The sequence below is a fragment of the Brienomyrus brachyistius genome, chromosome 23 (assembly GCF_023856365.1).
Source record: "Brienomyrus brachyistius isolate T26 chromosome 23, BBRACH_0.4, whole genome shotgun sequence".
Classification (NCBI taxonomy): domain Eukaryota; kingdom Metazoa; phylum Chordata; class Actinopteri; order Osteoglossiformes; family Mormyridae; genus Brienomyrus; species Brienomyrus brachyistius.
The window spans coordinates 5,124,689-5,139,111 of record NC_064555.1 but is presented as its reverse complement, the minus strand read 5'-3'; the positions used below and the strand labels follow the sequence as shown (position 1 = coordinate 5,139,111).

The 14,423-nt window shown below is 46.8% G+C and overlaps 1 protein-coding gene across 1 annotated transcript in view; it reads right to left on the bottom strand.

Annotated features, from left to right (window-relative positions):
- Positions 1-2,223: 2,223 nt before the first annotated feature.
- LOC125719606 (zinc finger protein ZFPM2-like) overlaps positions 2,224-14,423 on the bottom strand; it is a 44,224-nt gene continuing 32,024 nt past the window's right edge. Inside the window, exon 5 of the mRNA XM_048994553.1 lies at positions 2,224-4,431. Within this exon, the coding sequence (XP_048850510.1) occupies positions 4,285-4,431 (147 nt within the window). The 3' untranslated portion in view covers positions 2,224-4,284. The remainder of the gene's footprint in view (positions 4,432-14,423) is intronic.

Sequence of the window (14,423 nt, the reverse complement as noted above, 5' to 3'; positions counted from 1 at the left end):
GTGGGTGGTACTGAACGTTGGTTACTTGGTGTTTATTCATTAAAGTTAGTGGACGTTAATTTAGAGAACGTAAAGTGGTGTTTCCTTGAGAGGTCAGTGCATGTTTCAGAGTCCATATACACGTTTACTGTAAGCTTATGCGTTTCCAAAAGCCTTTTAGACTCTTTAAATGCAGCTAATTCGCTCCAGCTAGGTTTGGATTTTGTTTATAAACAACACGATCACCAGTCTTGTTAGTTAACAGTGGTTCTCATTTGGTACAGTATAATACACCCACAGACCAAACCACATATCACCTTGTTGCCACAGGGATATGTAACTGGCCACACTCAGACACATCGTTAGCATTGTTAGCGATGGTTCCCTCACTGTCAGGTACAAAGGTGCCCTGTACTGAATTAAAAGCTGTCTTTTAAATCTTGGGGAACCGCAAGTCTGTCTGTAGCACTCGTAAATATCCCTTGATTGCATGACCGGATCAGCTATTTTACAAGGCATTCCCTAGGGCCAAGAAGAGAGACGTCCCACGATAATCTGGGGACAGAAAGAGAAAAAGGAGCCTGTGTACCCTGCGGAATGGGGGGGCTCCCATACGGGACACACCCTCCCCCCAGCCGAGAATCCTCCCGCTCCAGCCTGACTCCGCCAAGAGTTATCACGCGACTCTGCGCAGTCAATTATTACCATGGCGCAATCATTAATTTCCTAATGAAAATGATTCGGTTCGTCAGTGTTGTATTTTAATTGAACATAATTACACCACTGCTTAACGACAGACTCCTTTAGGGTGCACTTCAGTTTGAACACACTGATAATTTAATTACGCATCGTGCTACTTGTTTGGTTATTATACGGTCGCTCCTCGTCTGTGCTAGATCGCCGATAACGCAGCCTCCAGTCTGTTCAAAGGGAGGCCTCACATTAATTCTCTTTTCTTCACAGCCTTTACCTCAAGTTTGATTCTCTTGGCTGTGTTAAGCTGTGTGGACCCTGAAACTTTGTTGACTGCGGGTGTGTGTGTGTGTGTGTGTGTGTGGGGGGGGGGCTGTCCCTTGGTATATCTGTAGACTCTGGGCTCCCTACAAAGGGAAAAAACATACCCCCCACCCCAGAGATAGCCCTGTGTATGGACCGATGTTCCTTGCTTTATGATGGATCGAATTTCCGATATTTCTTTAACTTTACGATGGCACGATAGCGATGCATCAAGCTGGGCTAGAGGTATGTCGTACGAGGCTGTCTACTAATGCCAGGCGATGGCAGCATCCACACAGCCACGCTTCCAGCCTCTGTAGTGATCGCAAGAGTAAACATCTCATGCAGTGTTTAATAACATATCATAGAGGGTTTTTTTCAGTGCGATTCGTCATATCATGTCTTTATTCATATTGTCATATTCACCTTACGATATTTTCAAGTTCCAAAATCGCACGTGTCCCTATTGTAAGCTGAGGAGGGGCTGTAATGTGAGTGGTGTACTCATTTGTTACTAGTCAAGTAAAGTACAGAAGTGACACTCTGCATTTAAGTTTATACTCCCCCTGTTGCCTTTTCACATATTCTATTCTCCTGGATTTATCGTTCACTCTTTTACGAGTGGCTGACCTGGGCACCTGCCAGGCTGACAGAACCTCTTTTCTGGGCTTTGAGACCAAAGCAGCAACAATTAAGGACTTCAAGGTTCCTGGCAGCTCAGAGCCAGCGGGAGTGTTTCAGACGACAGTGCAGTAAGAAAAGACCAGCCTCCGCTAGCCTCCGGTCCCGAACCAACACAACTGAAGGGTCAAGGCCATCACCTGGCCGGGAAAGGGTTTCACGCCGCAGCAAAGAGGTTTTTCGAAATGCCCGAAGCCGCCGTGACTTGGCGCGGAGGCTGAAGTGAAGGACGTCGAAACTCTTGCTGCAGGTCTCTCATGCACATGCCAATCTGCACCCCCCCCCTCCCCCAGGGGTCAACACCATGGCAGACATTTTGATCAAAAAGCAATTTTTACCACAGACCAGGTACTGGAAAACGAGTAACTTCATGGTTTTTTTTTTCCCCTGTCAAAACATTTCACCACAGACAAGTTTGTCCATGAACAGGTGAACAATCCTGACCCCCCCCCCCCACCCCACTCCCAAGATGTACAGTTCTATAAGAAATTAAGAGACCATTCTATATATTTTTTTTTAAATCTGCATTTTTCAGATTTAATCCTGGTTCTCCTGGCTACACTAGAAGGCTGCTTCCAGGCTCCAACTTTCTGACACAGCAATATACTGACTGAAACAGGAGACACATGTGAACGGCGAGAAAAAAAACAGGCAGATAGAAGGCAGAAGCAACTGTCTAATGCCAGAGATGAACATCAACTTATCTGGCAGTGCCGTATAAATGGAGGATGATATCAAGTCAACTTCAGAAAGAACAAGAAACATCAAGTGGTGTGAAGTGCACTGCTAGGACAGTTCATAACAAGCTCCGAGAAGCAGGACTGAAGACCCATACAGCAAGGAAGAAGCCCTTCGTGAATGAGAAGCAGGGAAGAGCCAGGCACATACGCATATATTGAGAAATGAGGGAAACTGGAACTTCTCCTGTGGTCATTTAATTTGTGGTCACTGTCTGGTAACAAATGCTACAGTTATATACAGACTGATGCAGTATGAATGAGACCTGCGAAGTGTCTTCAAAATCCTCTATGTCAAATCTCATCGTACCTCTGTGTATATTGAAGCAAACAGTGATGTGAGGCAGTGGTCTTTCAACGATTTATGAAAAACAAAAAACATGTTTGAGTAAAACATTACAAGACAATAAGACGCCCTGGCTGGTAGCCGTCTTCTAGCGCCCCCTATGCGGCTGGAGGGGAGATGCAGCAGTCTGCCATAGAGATCAAATTGCCAGAGGATGAAAATTACAGGCTCAAATGACAGCACTGTGAAAACCCGCTATTCTCCCTTTTTATTGCACTATATCATCTGCTCCAGTTAAGAGATTAGACTTTGTTGAAGACACTCTAATCTTCTTTGAGAGCTTATCCAAACTTTAATGATTTGCTGATAGAGAACACTAAGTTAAGCAGTCTGTTAAGAGGATCTCTCCTTAGTGCAGCCGAGTGATTAATGCTGAATCGCGGGAAATTAAAATGCAGTTATTCAACAGATTCGCGCACATGGTGAGAAATCTATTACAGCTGGGAGTCAGAGACTGGGGTTCCCAATCTTTCGGGTTTACGGCATGCAAAAATATGCAGACCTGTCTTGGGAGTGCTGGTGGTGGATCGATGGAAGATCAGGGGTTATGAAAGAACGATATGGCTTGAAAATGACGTTTATGTTTGGAAATTAACCAACTCCTCCCACTGAGTTCTGCTGGCCAAAGAAATACTGGACCAAACCGGGGTTTGGAAAGCCCAGGCTCAGACTGGATGTCACATCTGAACCTGCATGTCCCAGATGCGGCGTCTGAATTGGGTGCGGCCCGGCGTCCCTGACCGGGCGGCCGTGATGTCAGAGCCCTCCATCCTTCATGCTGCTTTCATGCGCCTGAGAATCCCTGCCTCTCCACACCCTCTGGCCCGTCCCCGCGCTCCTGCGTGGCCGATCATCTGTCCGTCCCATCTGCCACCCCGTGCGAGGGCTCAAACAATACTGGGGGCTGACAAGTCCGGCTTCTGTTTGCATTGGTGCAGAATCTACCGCCGACCGCGTGCTCTGCACGAGCTGGACCGGAGTCTGCCGTCGCTGCCCCCTGTGGTCAGCTGACGCCTACAGTAAGTCTCTATAATTGACTGTGAATATTTAGGTTACCCGTGACATTCCAGTGCGCTACGGTTTTCACTGCACTCCCGACGGAGGACAAGGAGCATGGCACTGCCCAATCTCCAAGAGATTTACCCATTCTCGTCATTCTGGATGCCATATTCCAGTATCTGTTTTAGTTCTGTCTAAGTTCTCACTCAGGAGTAAATCTAGTTAAACGTTAACTGAAAACCTGCTTCTTAAAAAGCTGTTTGTTGACTTCATTTAAGGGAAAACCAATTTGAGATTTAAGACCTGGTCTTCAAACGGTATGAAGAGAACAAGCCTAATTCAGCCTGGAGATGAGGGAATTGGCTTCAAATGACAAATCATTCCAGCAAAAGAAAAACGCTTTTAACGAAATTAAATTGCAGTTTTGTTGTTGTGTGCAAATTGTGGTGAATTCGACGTACATAGAATCGGTCTGAATTAAGAAGCGTGAACGTTGCAGATGAAGTGAGACGGTTAAACAATCACCTCCATACATTTAATTAACCCTCAAGTAAAAAGAAAGCGTACAAATCTGCGGTTACTGCTGCCCTTCAGGTACTTACTCCTGCTGTAGATGATGCAGTTGGTCTTGCTGTCGTCCAAACCTGGCCAGGTTATGTCCAGAAGCCACAAATGGGTGGGACACTTCGTCTTCTGTGGGAGTGAGAGACACAACTTAGCTGACGAGGGCAGGGTTTTAACAGGAGGTGCTAAAAGGCATTTTTTAAACGTTTCTGAAAAAAAAAACAACAGCTACTTAAAATTGCTTCCTGGAGCAAACTGCGTAGAATTTAACCAATCAACATCTGTTCCAATGGACGACCGGTATGAGTTTGACGGTTCAGCAGCAAATAATCCAGAATATGTAAGGCCACCAGTCCTCCCCTATAAATCCCGAAACAGGTGGACGAGGTTCGGCGCCATGTGCCAAACAGCCACAAGAAATCTGGCTCTTCCCTTACTTTTCATTTTGTATTTAAATGACCTTTTTATAGAAGCTTAATGGTGAGTTTAATTGCGCTTTTATTGACCCAGTTTGGGAAACTGAGGGAAACATCTGCAGGACCTCCATGGTTTCTGGGCCCAAAGTGAATGTTTCTAACCCATGGTAATTTAACCCCAGGCCCCCTCGTCATTAGGGGGCCGCGGAGATTGGCTGCAATGCTGGTTGTTTGGACGAGCTCTGGGCACGGACTCACTGATCCCCCATTTGGGACAGAGCGACAGAGCGAGGGTCTCCTCTCGTAATGAAACGTGCAGAAAACGCTGGTGCAGAAGGTTGCTGTCTGCATACTGGGGTAGCGCTGAAGACCACAAACACGCCACTGACAGCAGGAAGTCCTCTCTCTCATGTTTGCCGCTGATTTTGTGTTTAGAGTCTGTGAGATAAAAGCGACAGTCTGTAACAATTTACTCTCGATTTATATATTGTATAATTAAAAGTCATATCAGTGCCACCCCAGCAGAGTGTCTCAAAGATGCTCCTTTGTCGATTACATCACATCACTGCGTTTATCTCCAGTCTGTACAAATAAAACAGTCATTTGTGGGCTCAGTTAATCTGAGCTGAGTAATTGCTACATAAAACAAGAAGATCTTTTCCTTTGTTTTTACATAACGTAAATCATTCATCAGTCGCAAATCATTTGGAATGCGAAATATGTAACACAACAATAATGAATAAAATGTAGACCACCGGGCCTAACAAATGTCCCAACAGAATCGTTCATTCGCTATGACAGTGTGGTGTGATTGGCCTTCACGTATCTGGGAGCTGCACGCCGCCCTTTTAAGGAATCTGCACGCCGTCCCTTTAAAGGAATCTGCACGCCGTCCCTTTAAAGGTACAATAAAGGAAAGCTCAGTAAACAAGGGACCTTGTCCCAGAATCACTGTAGAGGGACATATTTTATGCAAAGCTACATGCTCATCACGTATAGCCGATGCGGAGATATGTTTATTCATGTGACTTCACAGCAACCAATGAAATGAATGAACTGAAGAACAGAGTTGAAAGATCTGAGGGGTTGCGTGAGCTCAGAAGGTGCCATTGCCCGATTTTGGTTACGGTTACTTCATTTAATAAACTCCGGAGCGCTCCAGCCCTCAGGCTCTCCGTCCCTGTTAAGCGTCAGGAACAGGGTCACAAACTACTAAATTTGCCCCACATTTGCCATAAAAATGAAAATCGATGGGTTTACATGTTCCGGCGACAAAAGATAACCTGCATTGATTTCTGCAACTGTGAAGCTCAGGGAAGTAAAACTTATATCCATTACGGGGCAGGTGATTTGGATCGCGGCCCCTACGGGGTCAGCTGATAAGGCCTCTCACTGTCCCCCCAGTGTCCCCTGAGAGAGGCGGTAATATTAATAACAAGACTGGGGCCACCCGAGGTGTCCATGAGGAATCTGCTCTCATTTTTATGACAGAGGACTACGGGTCTGTTCCGGCTGATTTGGGAATTTCGCAAGCGGCGTGTGACAGAGCTGCAGCTCCGCGTGACGGGGGCGCGTACCTGTAATCGCCCGTGTGACTGCGGTGATTAAATGCCGCCACAGATGAAAGAGCCGCCGTCATCACAATAAATTAACCAATCACACAAATCCCAACTCGGAGTTAATCCCTCCCTGATACGCCGATCCTCTGACGGGCAGGAGGTGTCAGGCGGCCCCCAGGCCTCTGGGTGCCGCTTAAACAATGTGCTAATGTGCTAATGATAGCGCACTAGTCAGATATCCCGGCCGTCCTTAACCCCTTGCGGGGGGGGAGGGGGGGGGGGAATCACTGGCCCCTTGAGAAGCTCTGATTTTTCCATCTTCTCTTTCACACACCTTCCTGTTCCTTAACTTAAATCCATAACGGAAAAAAACTACTAGTTTAGGAATTTAACAATGAGCAATTAGATCTTGTAACAAAAATAAACTGCTTGCAGAGAAGAGTAAGAGAGTAAGAGTAAAGAATAGTTATGTAGAAATACATGCAAATATTCTCCGAAAAGGCCGTCAAAACGATGAACGTCATAATTCAGCTGAGCGAGCTGTGGTGTTAGGGGCCAGACGCGGTCAGCCTCCATGCTGCTCTCTTTTTAACTGCTTTATTTACACGGATTGATTTCCGTGCTTCGCGGAACGTCGCGTTCGCATGACACACACGTGGCGTTTCATTAAGCCACGTGCCGGGTTGGCGAGTCGGAGACAGAGAAGCATTCGCACTCCGCTCCGTTAAATTTTATTTCCGAGCCGGATTCTGGGCTTTTTGGAACGGAACCGGACTCATCTGTCAGAGCCGGGAGTCGCTTCTCCATGAAGCCCCACATCTGCTGTGGGGGGGGCAGGGAGACAGCACCCTAATTCCCTTTAGAGACGCATCCTGGCGGCCGCCCTGTCAAAAATCCAAGCGCTCCCGTACCAAACGGGCCACGCGGCTCTAATCATTCCTGCATTTCAAATTGGATCACTGGCTCAATCATGGCCTGTTTAAACCGCCTGCCTGAGAGCAAATGTGAGGTGCGAGATAATTTGGAGGAAAGGCGTCCTGTGACAGAGCTCGCTAAACGGCTCTTTTTTTTCCCCTCCTGGTCCAAATCATTCTCTTTGAAACACCGAAGGGATGTCATTTCCTTTCAAATGCATGAAGCGGAGGATTCGGTCTGTGCCCTTTGAGTTTCAGTTCCCCGGAAACCCAGCAGAGATCTGGACCTACAGACATTCATTAGTGTCCTGATATGAAGGTTCTTAAAAAAAATAAGAAAACTTCAGCAGTCGTGAAAAATGATGAGAAAACACAGCAATCGTCCTCTTAAACGGGTCCTCGGTGTATTACGATGCTGTGGAACTCCCTCAAAAAAGGCAGCAGGTGGCAGAGTAGTTAAGGACACGGCCCTGCTGGTTAAGATCCTTCTCCAGTATGACCTGAAGAAACCTGTCAGCTAGCATCATATAGACGGGACCAAACTGCAGTGGGATCTGTAATCCGGAGAGTCAGTCGCTCCCCGGCTGTCAGTCAGAGTCTCTCTGTACCCTGCCCTGTGTGAGAATCATTCTTCATTATTATTTCAGTTGCTGAGCTTAGGATTTTATCCAACACTGTTCACACAGAATCTACTTAGAAGTCTACTTTTGCAAGGATCCGATTTCTGCATGCTTAAAGTGATGCAGATCATGAGCCTGTATTCCATCCATCCATCCATCCATCCATCCATCCATCCATCCATCCATTCATCAGTCTTAGTCAGGGGCACAGGATGAGGCGCTGTTGTGTTTTGATATTCAAATGCTCTGACTCATGTCAGCTGAGACCCAGTTCTCCTGTAAGACAGTGATGTGGGTGATGTCATGTTAGCAGCTCAACAGAGAGCCGCGTCTCGATTGGCTCCCGTAAGCCGCAGTTGTGGCCTGCTGATCCGCCACGATGTGACTCCCCTTCATGCTGGATGTCAGGAAAAACATGTACATCCTGAAGCCTCTCACCCCCCCACATGACATGTGTTTCCTGTGTGATTTTAAGAGCCAGAGTGCTTCATGTTTGCATGGCCCCGATGAATCACTGCTGCAAAAAGGTGAAGCCTTCAGAGTAACATGTAAGGCAGCACCTGCAGGGTCACACATTACACTGCACCCGCAGGGTCACACATTACACTGCACCCGCAGGGTCACACATTACACTGCACCCGCATGGTCACACATTACACTGCACCCGCAGGGTCACACATTACACTGCACCCGCAGGGTCACACATTACACTGCACCCGCAGGGTCACACATAAAGCTGCACCTGCAGAGTCACATGCTAAGCTGCACCTCCAGAGTTACAAACAAGGCTGCACCTGCAGAGACACATGGGATGCTGCACCTCCTGAGTCACATGCATTGCTGCATCTCCAGAGTCATACAAATGGCAGCTCCTCAAGAGTTACATGCTGCTCTGCACCCGCAGTCACATTCTACATTGCACCTCCAGACTCGCATGCAACACTGCAGCAGGAGTCACACACAAAGCTGCACCCGCAGAGTCACACACTGCATTGCACCTCTAGAACCACACAGGATGCTGCACCTGCAGAGTCACATGCAATTGTGCACCTGTACAGAAACATGTAATGCTACATCTACAGAATAAAACACAATGCTGCACACCAGAATCACATGCATCGCTGCATCTCCAGATTCATGCGCAATACTGCTCCCACAGAGCAACACACAGCACTGCACCTGCAGAGTCACATACTAGGCTAATACACAAAAGCTGGTCCTCAGAGGGGAGCCATACAAACAGAATCTCCACACAACCTACAGACAGTCATGCATTGTTTCTAGAACATTCACACAGAGCTGATAAATTGGCAGGGGTTGGAACACCGAGCCGGAGAGAAGAGTAGGAGTGATGCCTCTTCTTCTAACATCCTGACCTCGCTGTCACCTCACTGAGTTCCCACAAACACTTCTGTCTGATGGCTTAAACGGCACAACGTGAGTATTTCAGCGTTTGTGGGGCATTTTGAGGCTGTTCCCAGGCACATGCGATAGCGTGAGAATCGTCAGTTACTCAACAAACGCTCCGTCGCTGCACTCAACACAGAATATCTGTAGAATGGAAAAAAACAAACTCCGAACTAAGGTTAAAAGTCAGGAAGACTTGTGGTACATCATATTTACCGTGTAACTTCGTCCTGGTGGTTTGCTGGTGAATGAGCAGGATCATACTTCAGCCTAAGGAACCGATTTCCTGGTCTGGGAAGCCAAGGACAGCATGGAGAACCTCCAGGTGACCTGATCTCAGTTGCAGTAGAGCATGGAACTGCTATTCAACCCTCAACCTTAGCCTCATCCTACCACCATCCCCTAACCCTAACCATCTCTGAACACACCTTCACCCCTGGCGCTGCTGGACATTATAGGATGTTTTAAGGATTTTTTTGGTTCTGACCACATTGGGGAAGACCTCAGAGGCCGTGGGAGGAGACTGAGCAGAACCAGATGCTTTGTATGTCTAAGGAGGGTGAGTCGCATGTTCAAGTTGACTCCCCCTTTCCCTCTCTCTAACTACTCAAATCAATCACTTCAGTTGCTTCTTGAACCCAGTGAACCTGACCAGACCCAGACACCAGCCCTAAGTCCTGATATGGCTGATTATTCTCCAGGAAACACAAGAAATGCACTCAAGAGCTGGGACACTCTGTGTAATCTGATAAATCACTTGTGATAAATGTTTCTGCCAAATGACTGCAAAAAAACAGCTGCCAGTTAAATGTGACCAAAAAGACGCAGGTTACCGGAGGGGTCGTGCAGTTGAACCCTTATGACAGTGCTGTGATATCTTGCCTTGTATATGCTAAGTTGGTTGTATTTTACATTACAGTCTATTCTGAGGTGTTCAGTGACGTGTCACCTATGTTCTGCAGAAAAATGTCAGTGATGCTGTCCAGAAATATGTTAGCAATGTTCTCCAGAGGCATGTCAGTGATGCTGTCCGGTATCATGTCGCCAATGTTCTTCAGAAGCAGGTCAGTGATTCCATCCAATAACATACTAGCAATGTTCTCCAGAAGCATGTCAGTGATGCTGTCCAGTAACATGTTAGCAATGTTCTCCAGAAGTATATTAGTGACTCTCCAAAAGCAGCTTCGAGATGCTCTCCAGAAAACACTGTCTCTTGACTTCAGGGCTGGAGCTGCTTCAGTGGATATTTCCGCGTCACTGAAACTACTTGCAATTCGCTGCCTGCTGACACCCGCAGGCTCCCCTGGGGCCATCTCTGGAGCTCGGCTTGGTCCCGGCTTCACAGTTGGCCAGCCATCTCCCCTCCAGCTCTGGGGGGAGGCGGCCATTTGGTTGGAGACAAGGTGACAATCTCACCGCTCTCTGGGGGAAGCTGGCTCGTTAAAGAAAGTCGAGTTGCAGTTAGTTAAAAAAAAAAAAAAAACGAGTGATTCTACCCCAACTGCTACTCTTTTTTTTTTACACTGGAAAAGCAAGAGTGATACAGAGAACTATAGCCACTGACTTTTAAAAGGGGATCTCCGATTAGAGTGCGTTCCAACTGCCAGTTTCACGATATCAGTGGATATTTATGATTATTGTCGGTGTCTTTTACCTCTATTATGCTACAGTCATGTTCACACAATCTTGGCAACGAAGCATAACAGCATTTATAAGCATAAGATTTGACTCAATTCTGCTTTGCTTTTTTTTGGGCTGGAAAACCTCACCGACGGAGGTCAGGCTAAAAAGGAAGTCAGACAGAGAAAAAGGTCATGCTGGGAGTGACCCCTGAAAAGGGGGGGGAGCGATGCAGGCGAGAGCCGGGCCTGCAGTGAAACACACGCAGCATCAGCGGCTCATTTGGAGCAGCTGCAGATCCGCCCTGAAGTTTGTTTCTCCTCTCGCAGGCAGGCTCATGTCAAGCTGAAGTGTGCAGAACCTCTAAAACTGCACAAATGCACTGCCAGGAGGCATGAGACACTGCAGCCGGGCAGGCAAAGCTGATCCGTTTACCGCATTGCTGAGGAATAAGGCAGGTACTGCATGTCTGTCGCATGTATGGAGAGGAGGCCGGCAAGGGCTCTATGTTAATGACCCTGAGTGAGTATGATGTAACAGTTCAAAACTGCAAACCTGCTGCACGTGGCACGGCAAAAGCCCTCAGATTGGGAGCTGTCAGGGCGACAAGGGAGTCAGCGGGGGGACGCCGCGACACACGCGGAATGGGGAGGGCCCAAACATGAGGATAATTCCCTGGAATCAGAATGAATCGGAGGCGATTGGATCTCCGTCGAAACAGGTGGGAAGGTCCGAGACAGAGAGACTTAGGCTTCTCTCCCACATAGGAGGTCTGAATTTAACAGGAGTCGGCTGGTCAAAATGACGTATAAAATGACATTTAAGAATCACATAAGGAATAAATAACACAGGAAGCACTGGAACATTTGATCGTTTTGTACATATGATCACATGTTGACCATTATTTTTACATAATTATGTGATGGGACTCAAAGCGGCGGGTTACGTTAATAGCTGATGTGAGCCCTTTGCAAACACACACGCATGCGTGTGTATAGACCTGTTTGCGTACTGTATGTGCATGTGCCCGCGTGGCCCCCCAGCCGTCTCGCGAACTGCCCTCCCCGGCTGTCGCCGCAGCTTCTTCCCCTTATCAGAGCGGCACAGGCTGGCACCCAAGTCTCTGTGCTCTGACAGCCGCTACAACAATAGGGCAGCTATGCTGGTGCTTAGCGCCGGGTTTCGGAGGGGAAGCCTGCCACAGGCACAGATTAGCGCCCGGGGACACGCGCACACACACAGGGACACACACTGCCCGCTTCACAACAAAACAGGCCGCCCCTCCTCCTGATTAATGAAGGGATGACAAGAAGAAAAATATCATTTCAGAGCAAAAATATCTGCGGGGATGAAAGCTTTTCTTTCTATTTGCAGGTTGAAAGCTTTATTTCTTTAGTGGGGCTGGGGTGAGGGCCACATTCTTATCACCGGGGAGGGTCCTCAGCTGCAGTGCTGACACAGGTGTAGGGGGGTAAATGGTGTGGGGGGAAACAGGGGCATTTGGGGAAACTATGGGAGCATCAGGGACTGTCAGGGCGCTACAGCGCTCGCAGGCGGCGGGCACTCTGGCTTAGAGCAGAACAGACGCTTCTCTCTAGACACAGTCCACAGTCCAAGCTGGGAAGTGTCACCCTATTTGCAAGGGGCAGACTGGGCAAACTGGAAAAACTGGATAAACAGCTTGTCCGGCCAGTCTACGCACTGCATTTTCTCCCAGTCAGAAAGTCAGCAGCAGAACTGCGATTTCTAACAAAACTTTGATGTCGATGAGTCTAATCTAGATGAGAAATAAATATGAGGCAAATGTTTTACAGCTTTTTCACAAAGGAGGTGGCTATCAGCACACATGTTTGATTTAAAAATGAGCCAAAACACTAGACCTTTCCAAGGAAATTGGTTTTTCTGAAAAGATGCCGCAGAGCATGCTAATATTAGTGCGGCTAATGATGTTTTAGCACGCACGGTTATTCCACTTAGGCGTGTGAAGAAATGGGTCAGATTTGCATATTAAGGTTTCAAGTTATGAAAAATGAACTTATCCAAGTTCACTGCCTCTCCCTAACTGAAGGTTGACGGATGTCCGTCCCCTGCGAGAGAGCCTGCTGTAGTCATAGTGATACAGTGTGATACCATGTGATGGTGTGCATAGCCAATGGGGGCACGGCACTGACAGTTCAGCCGATTGCAGATTGATGTGCTGATTTAAGGGTGGCAGGCTCTTCCTGTTCTATCAGGGATAGAAGCAATAATCTCCATAAAAGGGTGAGTTTTTACAAACGTCCTTAAATATCACCTTTACTCCTGATTGGATGAGAGATACCACATGGCCAAACCCGCATTCCTGATTTGATGGCTGGTGCAAGTGGTCTGGAGAAGTCTAGCAGTGCAACATGTTTAGAAATCGCTGATTTCCTCGATCCCTTATATGGTCAGAGTGACATCTGCCTCCTATCCATACGATATTACCCCACTATCCCCGTGCTCTGCAGATGCTAAGCCTTAATAACTTAAGCCTCATTAAAAAGTCTCGATAACCCAAATCATAGTCTCTCTAACCCAAACCCCATCAATTGGTCCACACCAATTAAGGCCTTCCAAGGTTGTGGTTGAATGGACAACGATCATCATAAGATTCATCAAGCTGAAAAAAAATTAAGTGATGCACAGTGTTTTTTTTATCATTTTCAATGCTTTATCCTTTAAAAATAATTTCCAATGATTACCTTACAGTACAGCATCAGAGTAACCCAGACTGAGCAGATCATTTCCAAAGCCCGATATTCCAAGGTCTTACAGATCCGTACAGTGTTCAATAAAGGAATTCCAGGATAAATAAAAGTGTTATATGTAGATTAATAAGACGTGTGCGGTTGTATTTCATAAAAAGCGTCGAATTACATTATTTGGAGAGTCGGGAGAGCTGATCCGATCTGTGCCAGCGCCACTCGCAGGTGTACTGACCCTTGGAGAAGCACTCATTATCCTGACATGTATCAGAAGACAGGCAGCTTTCTGTCCAAGCTTGCCGACCAGCTCAGGTCATCCATTTATCCTGTCTCTTATCATGGGCACTCTCTCTTCTAAATGTCATATTCAACCTTGTTTGGGGCCGGAGTGTAGAAAAAGCACTTAGCGGCTTTGTTAGGCTTACAGGCTTGGCCCTGACTTTTTAGGTGTCTCCTTATGACGCGCTGTGTCGTGTTGAAGGATATCCAAGGAGCTTCCAGTTCCGCATACGACCTTACAGCTCTGCTGGCTTGTTATTCATCAGGTCAAATTTGGAGAAAAACCTCCAGCATAATATAATACATAATATTGTTTCAGTGACTAAAATGTCACTACAAGACAAATGGTTTCCCAGTTGCATGAAAAAAAGAATTAAGAAATTGACATATTTGGAACTGTATTTGGAAAAAAAAATTGCTGATATACAGGTATGGGGAAAATTAGGCCAAAGACCTCAAATACAAACTGCCTGTATTTTTAATGGGTGAGTTATATTTTTCTTAATATTTTTTAATAAGGGTGCCTTTAATGAAGCATAAATAGACATCAAAAACAGAAGGATCTCCTCCCAACAGAGCA